The 10276-nt window shown below is 37.8% G+C and overlaps 2 protein-coding genes across 3 annotated transcripts; one reads left to right on the top strand and one right to left on the bottom strand.

The window, feature by feature from the left end:
- Positions 1–231: 231 nt before the first annotated feature.
- Positions 232–5416, top strand: LOC108453338 (uroporphyrinogen-III synthase, chloroplastic). Of its 2 annotated transcripts, none has more exons than XM_017751382.2 (10): positions 232–708; positions 1391–1478; positions 1828–1897; positions 2252–2370; positions 2781–2876; positions 3531–3586; positions 4005–4090; positions 4342–4476; positions 4840–4905; positions 4990–5416. In XM_017751382.2, the coding sequence occupies exons 1-9, from the start codon at positions 490–492 to the stop codon at positions 4886–4888; spliced, it is 918 nt and encodes a 305-aa protein (XP_017606871.1). In that variant the 5' UTR covers positions 232–489; the 3' UTR covers positions 4889–4905; positions 4990–5416. The 2 variants fall into 2 exon arrangements, with proteins under 2 accessions (XP_017606871.1, XP_017606872.1); XM_017751383.2 differs by having other exon boundaries at positions 238–708; positions 1831–1897.
- Positions 5417–5579: 163 nt separating this feature from the next.
- Positions 5580–9176, bottom strand: LOC108453337 (serine carboxypeptidase 1-like). The gene is made up of 9 exons (XM_017751380.2): positions 8627–9176; positions 7715–7822; positions 7346–7620; positions 6949–7230; positions 6554–6660; positions 6358–6441; positions 6125–6230; positions 5872–6046; positions 5580–5786 (listed from the first exon to the last, which is right to left on the bottom strand). The coding sequence occupies exons 1-8, from the start codon at positions 9012–9014 to the stop codon at positions 5894–5896; spliced, it is 1503 nt and encodes a 500-aa protein (XP_017606869.1). The 5' UTR covers positions 9015–9176; the 3' UTR covers positions 5580–5786; positions 5872–5893.
- Between the last annotated feature and the right edge of the window lie 1100 nt (positions 9177–10276).

Genomic DNA, 10276 nt, shown 5'->3' with positions numbered 1-10276 from the left:
TACACCCTGACCCATTCATCATCATTTCTACATTCCTCTATACTCTTTTTTATGCTTTTATTATAATGGCCATCAGATATGGAGATTGAAACAAGAGCCAGGAATATCAACGGTCTTTTCAGTATCATCCGTGGAGAATGATGGAGCCTCAGGGAAGTCTGCACCGTCTCATTATCTGAAACCCCAGTCGATTATGATGGACCCGGCTTAGAATAAAGTGAAAAATGTGGGATGCTGTTGTGTCGGCGGGAATTAGAACTAGGCTCTCTTGCCCGCCACAAAAAAGTTACACGTGTCATCCAGTATGTTCTACAGGTTACCGACCGGAAACGTAGGCATTATTTAAAGGCGGGAAAACAATTAGGGGCTAGTAGATATTTTTGGTTTGCGAAAAAAAATTAATTAATTATCATGGTTTAGTAGTTAGTTAATTCGGCAACAGCTGGCCCCTTTTGGCCCAATCCTCCATCGTCTGCCCAACACGTTTCAATGGCGTTACTTTCTCTCTCCTCTCTCAGTCCTCTCGCTCCGCCATGTCCGTCTTTTCCTCTGCAACTTCAAACGCGAATCTCTTTCTCTCGTGCCAGAATCGGAGCGTCTTCGACTTCGTCTCCGTCGACTTCGCAAGTGATTCAGCATGCTTCTTCAAATCCGAAAGTCGTCGTCACCAGAGAACGAGGCAAAAACACCAAGCTTATTGACGCTCTGGTTTTTACTCTTTCTCTTTCGCACCTTCTTTGAGTTTTTTCTGTCTTTTATATCTCTTTGATGATTTTGTTGAGCTCTTTAGAGTTAAGCTTTTTCTCATTTTTTATTGGAACTTGAAAGGAAAAGGTTAATATTTTACAATATGTGAACAATCATCCCCTGCATTCTGAATTTAGGATCGGTTTATCATCTGTTTGATTAAATGCTGAAACTAAAGCAACATCTAAGTCATTCTTAATTGATTTAAGCTGCGTCTAAGTCATTTTTAATGTTTTTTCCCCTCATATTTTATTTTTTTTTTTACTTTTTTTAAAGGTAAATAGAGTGGTATGAACTTCTTGAACTTCGAGCCTGGTTCGTACCAAAGAAAAAAAACTAGAAACTAAGAAAGGATTAAAGAATCTAGAGCACATGCCGTTAGTAATTCGAAGGATCTAGCTGTAAAAGCAAAAAAGAAAAACAACAACCAAAAAAAAAAAAAAAAAACAGCTAACTTTAGAATAAATGCTGACGGATAAATAGGTTCAATGTTTGTTTGGAATAAATAAATTCTGAAAAACTTTATGGAAATAATTTCTATTCGTAGTTTTTGGAATGAAAATCAATTGGACTTGCTGCTGTATCAGCTGAACATTTTTTTAGTGCAAGTATATATTTAAATTAAGATTTAACTAAACTGCAGGCCGAACATGGGATCAATTGCTTGGAACTTCCCCTTATTCAGCATTCACAAGGGCCTGACTCGGATAGGCTTGTTTCTGTTTTAAGCGGTAAGTTTGAGAACTTAATCTCAATTGATGGTTGTGCATTGTTAGCACAGTGGATGGATTATCACTGAATTTACATGGATCATAGGCAGTCTCTCTTTGGAAATATAAGTCTTGTTAGTTTTAAGATGCTGTTCTCCTTTTATGCGTGCTAGATATAATAAACATTGCCATGTTCAGTTTTGACCTATGAACCAAAACCATGATATTTGGGGTTTGAGCTTGATTGTACTGCTCCTTCACTGTGTCAACTGGTGGAATTTCTTGGGAGTGGTTATATGTTTATAGGGTTCTTGTAGTCAGTGGTTATATTTATTTTATTGTGTTATAATATATATCTTTATTGTGGCAGCAGAAACGGCGTTTGACTGGATTGTCATAACTTCACCTGAAGCTGGTTCAGTCTTTCTTGAGGCATGGAAGTAAGGGTTAGAACTTGCAAGCAAGAAACCGTCTACTTTTTGCGTTAAAATCTTCATGAGCATTTCTTGTCTGGCTTTAGGAATCTTTAGTGCTCAAATGAAGATTCATGTGTTTGCTTCAAATGTCTCTCAAGTTTCATCCGTATCATTCTTTTCTTGCTGACATGTACTATTTATCTTGGCCATGCAATATTCATACTTTTATTAGCAATGCCTAAAAGTTATTTACTTGTGTGTGTGTATTTTAAATGTGGGTGTGTCTAAAGGACATCTTTATTTTTCTCTCCTATTTGCATTTTTCTTTTGATTTACATTGTTTATAACTGGGCGCATGGGTTTAAATTGTTTCTTTAGGGCAGCAGGAACACCAAATGTTAGGATTGGTGTTGTTGGAGCTGGTACTGCAAGTATATTTGAGAATCTAAATCAATCATCAAAGCAATCACTTCATGTTGCATTTGCACCATCAAAAGGTACTGATCATTCTCCGCACGACTTCATTTGTGTCATCTTTGTTTGTTTTTGCATATAGACATGTGTATATGTTAATGGATGTATTCATTTTTTTTAACAGATAGTTATTTAGAGGAAAATAGTGTTACATATTCTTTGCGTGAGATTTTTGCAACCGATAAAGGAAGCACATGGCATAATTGTTTTTGTCCTATATGTTTCAATCCATTTACGTGTTTGTAGTATTTTTAGTTTAGAACATATCTGGATGTCCTTAAGTGCTCCTCCTTCTGTGAGATATTTTTCCTACGTTAGCTTGTTGGTGCTGCTATAACATAATCTACCCCTTTTGTGTGACTGACATGTATTAAAGGTTACAATCAAAATCATGATGCTAATTGCATTCTATTATGTGTTTAAATTCCACCAGCAACAGGCAAAGTTTTGGCTTCAGAGCTTCCAATGGATGGGAATAAGAGATGCACTGTCTTATATCCAGCTTCAGCGAAGGCTAGCAATGAGATTGGTATGATAATTGTTTTGGTTTTCTGATTTCATTTTATTTTTGAGTTATTTTGGCCCTTGTTGATTTTTATAATCTTGTTATTTGAGAATATCTTCTCTCCTTCTGATGCATTAACATCTTACCGGAGGAATTGCAAGCTAAAAACTTGACCTTATTGGTAAACTAATATGTGCATTTGATTTGATATTTATGGAGATGTAGGAATCACTTGTGGATTAAGGCATAGCATAAGCCTCACGTTTAATCCTTAAACTGTAAATTTTAAAATTAAAAAAGAGAAGAGAAGTAGAAAAAATTACCTCAATGCTGGGAAAGAAAGAAAAAAAGAAAAGGAGTTGTGGAAAAATGCATAGGTTGAGTCAGTTTAAAGCCACAACCTACCGAAGAAAGGAATTTATTCTCTTTGTTAAATGCACTTCCAAGTTGTGGTGGCATCCTTTATGATGAAGCATTTATTAACACAAGTTTTTGTTTTATACTTTTGATCTTCGTACTGTTTGATTATTACTTACCTGAAATTTTTGTTTTTCCCCTTTAACATTGCTAAGCTTTTTCTTATATTAACTATATTCAGTATCATGCTTGAAGTTTAATAATTATACTAGGAAACAGTGAGAATGTATCCTTACCTTTGGTTTTGAATCTATGTTCCAGAAGAAGGCTTGTCTCATCGTGGATTTCAGGTTCTGAGGCTAAATACTTACACAACTGTGAGTATCTCTGTATTGGTACTTTTAGTTCCAGTTTCTTCTTTAGATGTCATTCCATTAATGGTTACATTTTTTCACCTTATCTACCTCATCTGAAGTTGAATTGCACTTTTGTTTAGCTTAATAGAAACTTTAGCAATGCCAGCAGAACAGTCTATTGTATTGTTGAGAGCAACACGAGCATAATCCAAAAATTCTTTTTGTAAAGTCTGGGCAAGTTGGCAGATGTACGAGATATTTAGAATAAGCATCTGCTGCAGAATGCTGTTTGAGTCTGCTGCAAAGTTTGTTGTCCTTCTTGGTTCTTGGGGAGCAAGATTTGTTCCTAATTCAAGATAGTAACTTGTAGTCGATGATGGTTTATGACTGCCAACTCAGCATGCTCTAGTAGTCCTTGATGTTTAGTCATTCCTTTCAGGTACCTGTTGATCATGTTGACCATATTGTCTTGGAGAAGGCCCAATCTGTGCCAGTTGTTGCTGTTGCTTCACCTTCTGCGGTTCGGTATATAGTTGATTCTTTTCTCTGCACCCGTAGGCTGTCTTAAAAGTTTTCCATCTGTTAGTGATTCTGCAAGCACATTGTCCATCCTGTAGACTTGTTGCTGCATGTAATTTGAATTATCATGGTTGTTGGACCTTAATTGTCACCTTTCAACATGGTCTGCTTGGGATGCCTGATTTCCCAAGTCTTTCGTTGGGACAGTTTTTCTTTCTCTTTTGGTAAACTTAGTTTCTCCACTTCTATTGCTACAGATCTTGGGTCAATCTCATTTCAGAGCCTGATTCTTGGAGCAATGCAGTGGCCTGTATTGGAGAGACAACTGCCTCCGCTGCAAAAAGATTAGGATTGAGAAATGTGTATTTCCCGATGCAGCCTGGACTTGATGGGTAATCCTCTTTCTTTAATCCAACTTTCTGCTTGAGCTACCTTAGGTAGCAGTAAGTTGCATTTGAATTTAGTCCGACTGTTGAAGCAACCATAAAGTTTCACCGCGACCAAGGTCCTGCAATCTTTTTTCCTGCAATCGTTTTTGCTTCAATAGCCAAGTCTCTGCTAGGAGAAGCTATATTTGTCGAGTCTTTAGGAAAATTCTATTTAAGCTGAGCTTCCTTGACTTAGCAAAAAAAGTTCTTCCTTTAATTACATTCGCTTTTTGTCTCTTCAAACCTTTGTACTTATCAAAGTGGAAGTTCTTTTGGGTTTTGACTAAATTAAAGATTCTGACTCCTCAGTTTTATGTGAATTTCCAGATGGGTTGGTAGCATCCTTGAAGCCTTAAGGGCTCATGACAAATTTTAGGATTGAAAGATATCAAGGTATCCATTTTTGCCTCTTTTGTCTAATTATTCCTGGGAGTAATCTCATTTTTACTCAATAGAATAAATGAGTTGTTCTATTAGGTCCCTGTGGAAACTTCAGCACGGAGTGAAGCAGAACCACAAGCATTTCTAATTCTTTGTGAGCCACAGGCCATTAAGTGAAGAAAGTTTTTCCAAGTTAAAGGGTTGGAATTTGTAGAAATTTAACATTTTGAAGGTACATATCCATTTGGAGGCTGCAGTACTGTATTTTGAGGTCAGATGAGAGGCTATTCAATTCATGTTATCAGAACTTGTACATGCATTTTCTCACTGTTGCCCATTCATTTGACTCAATGTCAGTTGTGTTGAAATTGAATTGGGAGCATTTCCACTCCATGAAATCTGATAAGCAGTTAGGAGAGTTTATCAATTGAAATTGTAATCATATTTACTCTGCCTTCTAAGTTGTATGGCATTTTTTGTGCATTCTTTTATGATAATAATAAAAATCTCTTCAACTTAAAAACCTTGCTGAAATATGTTATGTGTTGCTGTCAAACCATGCCTTATTACAAATTTGATGACCTGATAAGGTTTATACTGAGTTTGTGCGTGTGAGGGAGGAAATCTATGAAATTTCACACGAAGGGAGAAATATCTCAAGTTGCAATTGTGGGGCTTTCACGCTCTTTATGCAAGCTTTATGCGCTTTTTGCCTAATTTGTGCATGGATTATGCACTATAATGATTTTATCTTTCTTACAGAATTAAAGATAGAAACAGAATAATACATTGTCCATACATTGCTGTATCTTTTAAAGAAATTCCATCTTCAGAGTAGTGGTTCAGTTTCCTTAGCATCTATTCTATAGATAATTCCTCCTCCCATTTAACTTCTGCATGAAATTATATAGAGAAAGCATGTCAGCTTGGAAATAAATTTCTGGGATTGAGAATAAGATGATTCCCATGCTGAAGTACCTTGAGGGTTCTTAATGGTTTTTTAAGAGGGAGGAGTGCCTGGAGGCAGTTTCTCCTGGAGGAAAGATGCGATCATGGTAAGTGCTCTCGCTGGCTGGTAGCTTGGAACCGTGTGTCCAGCTCCCCTAACTGTAGTAAAAACCACTCCCTTGTAGCCAACGACATATCCTCCAACCTGCCACCATTAGACATAGAATATGCATAAAAGGGTATGGCTTTGGATTCGTCAAATAGCAGGAAAAATCCATATTACCTCACTATCAGAATACCATGGCCGCCAAGCAGTCTCTACTGGAAGCTGCAGGGTCTTGATGGCATACCTAGAGGATGTCACTGGAACTAGACCATCTGTGTCCCCGCTGGCAGCAGATTTTATTTTAAAGGAAAATAAAACAGTTTATACATCTTATAGGTCGGTATCTTTTCTTATGCTTGCAGTAATGCTGTATTATCGAGAATCAAGTTAGGTAACTTTTTAATTTATACCTGTATATCCACACCCTAATCACTTTTGCCAAGGCCCGTATTTCAGGGAGAGTAGACATTGGGCTGTCTGTCCATCCAACACCACTGAACATGGTATAGAAGCGAATCGGTCAGAAATATTTGTTTCACCCTCTGGAAGGTTCTTTTGACTTGAGATAAACAATTTCTTTCAATTTAAGCGGTGGTCTTGCTTTACCTGCAAGCTGACCATTTTGTAGCTTTGGCATGAAGGGCTGCTTGTACTTTGGCAAGATTTAGGTAGGACTTAACGTGGACGTCAGAGCAGGGATCAAAATTCAACACCTAACAATTCAACACCATCACAGAATTAGGTAGGTCCCTGCCATAAGGTGCTTTTCCTTTGAGAAATGTTTTTGTTTCAGATTTAGTTTCTCTAATCCCTACTCCATGGTTATAAATAGCTCTCATCTCATCCCTGGCCAATCCTTTTTACGTTGCTATATGCATAAAAGTATGAATCTATAGGACAAGTGGGTAAAAGTTTTTAGTCTGTGAGAACCGAAATTTCTTTCCTACTCACTTCTTCATTGTCTTGGTAAAAGACTTGTTATGAAGCATGGTGATACTTACATTACCATCTGAGCCAGGTTTTATTGCCGATGAATTGCATAAAGGGGAGTAAATACCGTACAAGTCAATGTCTCCCATCTCTGTTAGTGCCCGACTTTGATACTGATCACACTGGTCTGTAGCGTTTTTTGCAACTGCCTTGTTGGTAACTAAATCTTGACTAGCAAAGTTGCAGTACTTGTTAACCCCTTCATTGGTTTCATCAGAGTTGAGAGCGTGTGTCCATAAATAATCAAACCGTCCCTTTGTACAAATGTTATCATCTATCCAAGCATTTCCAATCTGCAGTATATATCCATTACAAATCTCAGCTTTAGGCCTTTATGTTCGCCCATTTAGCATACATATAGACAAGGTTCATAGTGGTAGAAGGGTGAACTTTTGTCAGTAAACTCACTGCAATTCCCTTGAGATTGATGACGCTCTGATTGGTGTTCTTGTTTCTTGAGAGAATATAAGAAGCAAGCTGAGGAACATAATGACCAGCATAGCTCTCACCGGTTATAAAGAGATCTCGTGTCTTATACTGGGGAAATCTTTCAAGCCAGTTGAGGAGAAAAACATACGAGTCCTCTGCTGTTCTCTTGTCACCTACTTGGGTATAGTCTGAGGAATTTTTGGAATAAGAAAATCCAACTCCGGCTGGTGATTCCAGGAATATCACGTTTGCAACTGCAAATGTTGTAGGATGTTTTAGTAGAAATCATAGAGAATTTGAGATATGAAGGTACCGCCATGCAGAAAAGGGGAGTTCGGGTACCAGTACCATTGTTCCATGCATATTCATTTCTGTAAAGCGTTTTTCCGTCACTGTTAACTCTGAAAGGTCCAAGTTCTTGCATGGCTCCATATCCTAAAGACGAGCATCCTGGACCTGTACAACATATTTTTATTCCTATCTTCAAATAATATAACATACAAATATTTTTAAAAGACAGAAGAGTTGACCAATGTAAATTTATGACGGTCATGATGTAAATGCTGGTCCTGTGACCCAGGGTAAGAAGCAAATTTATTCAAGAATCCACCAAGGGAGCTCGGTTGTTTGCTCTAATTTATTTATTTATGTACATATTTCAAGTCATTTCAAAAATATGTATAATTGTAGCAAGTCTCAACAATTTCATGGATGGAGGTAAGGAGTAACGACAAATTCTATCAAGTTGCCTGAGCAGATGAATGGAGCAAATATACTTTTCTTTGGATATTATTATTATTATAATAAGATTATTATTTACAGTTCGATAAGGATTTATTCGATGTACAAATATAAATAACCCATCCCAAAATCTTGGTAAGGATTTGATCAATAAGTGGTGGGAGCCCACCGAATTAGGTGTCTGAATGATGTTTTGTTCATGATTAAGCTTTCGGGAAAACGACAATCATTAGTTGGTTTTGCTTGTGGGATATCTTTTGCTAATTGTTTGAAAATAAGAGTCGGATGGGATATCATTGTTTCAGACCAACGGACGACATTATTCCAATCTTGAACTGATCAATCAAGGGCTGATTTGTGTGCCTAATCATAATATGAACACTATGTTGTGCAGCAAACAAGAGATGCAACGGCATGCTCAGGTATAATGTAGTATGATATTTTCTATAACCATGCGAAACAAAACTTAAAAAGGTATATATCTGTTGATGTAGAGTCTATTAGTTGCAGTTGAATTACCTCCATTTAACCATAAAACCAGAGGCTTATTTGGAGAAGTTACCGGTGACTCCACGAAATAATAGAACAATGCTCGATCAGCCACCGGATCTACTGTTACATAGCCTGCATATTGATCAAAATCCACCCCTTCAGGCTGACCCGGCAGTTTGTCGATCTTGTCAGCTTGCATCAACCCTTTCTGAGATCCTACAAACACTGGAGAGCTATGACTATTTCCTTGATCATCTAGCTGAGCCCATGACTCTGGGCGAGGAGGGTTCGAGGATCTGCGTGATGCAACCAACCTGTTGAGGTAGTCAATCTGGTTTCCCATGCATGATGAAATGAGGAAACCAGGAAAGGAGCAAGGCAATAGCAGCAGCAACCATATTGCAGTAACTTCCATTGCTGCTAATACTAGTTCAGTGCAGAGTTTGTTGCGTCTGAACTTTGCCAACTTCTAGTGGTACCCAAGTGCTCTATATATATATATGCAAGCCAATGATATTATATTTTGACGTTGCTCTCTTCCATTTTGTGGGCAAGTGGCGGTTTGCAGCACTGTCCAGGAATCTATTGGGGCCGACTTGATATTGCCACTTATGGATGAATTTTAACGCACTTTTGAATCTGGAAATATTCTTTTTCCTTTTTAACCTTGTGCAATCTATCGCTTAAGGCTCATAGAATGGCTGCAATTTGAGTTGCGGGTGAGTGCGTTGTTCAACTCCAATCATGACCCTCGAAAATGCTAATTGCATAATTGGTCCCTAGAATTCTTATATCCAATCTTTCCAAAATTGATGAGTGCGATCTATTGGTATTTGAATATCATTACTTCCCAAACTTACTTTTTCTCGACCTTTCTACTTTTCACATGGGATACTGTCATCGCCCTTATCTGTATTTGTTTATGGTATACACGCAGCATGTTACAGGCAAGGCACCATTCGTTTGTCACCACTGCAATAATGTCATTAAACTTGACCAGAAAGCACTTAATCTTGGCTCTTATCCTTGTAAGTGGGTATCCCTGTATCTCCAAGGTTGAAATAGGATTGGAAACTAACGGTGAAACCCTTTCTCATTTTATGTATATTTTATTATTAACCCACTGGTCGTTTGACTCGTTTCCTAATGAAACAAGAAAAAGGTCGGCCGTCTTTTCAAAACTCTGAATGGGCCAAGTTTCATCATAGTTCGAACAACCAGGCCCTGCCCACCGGATATAAATGTTAAAAATTGAGAAGCCCAATCATAAGCCTCTGCTTCTTTCACAATGCCAAAATCCATATTACCCTGACCGGCCTATGACTCGGATTTCAGCCTAGCAGTTGGGTTCTGTAGTGATTGATCCAAGTTGCTTCCCATGGTGAAAACTAAGCGCTTGCATGTTTCTCGTTCGTAAGTTTAACCGAGTCGGTAAGTTGTTTTATTATGATATTTTAGTTTCATCTTTGACTTGTAATCGTGTATTACTCAAACTTGAAGCTAAGTCTAGCTGTGGCAAACCCTTACTAGTCAAGGCATTTAAGCTAGTATCCACTTGGGCCTGTATAAATTGATGAATGGGCGTTCAATTATTCCTTCAAATGTTAAATAAAGCTCCTCCATGCCGCTTTAATGAGCTCTACATCCATTACTTCAAATTTACGGCTTTCTGGGGAC

The sequence above is a fragment of the Gossypium arboreum genome, chromosome 5, assembly GCF_025698485.1.
Source record: "Gossypium arboreum isolate Shixiya-1 chromosome 5, ASM2569848v2, whole genome shotgun sequence".
NCBI lineage: Eukaryota > Viridiplantae > Streptophyta > Magnoliopsida > Malvales > Malvaceae > Gossypium > Gossypium arboreum.
Note: the sequence above shows the minus strand (reverse complement) of the source record. Positions and strands in the feature narration are given on the sequence as shown.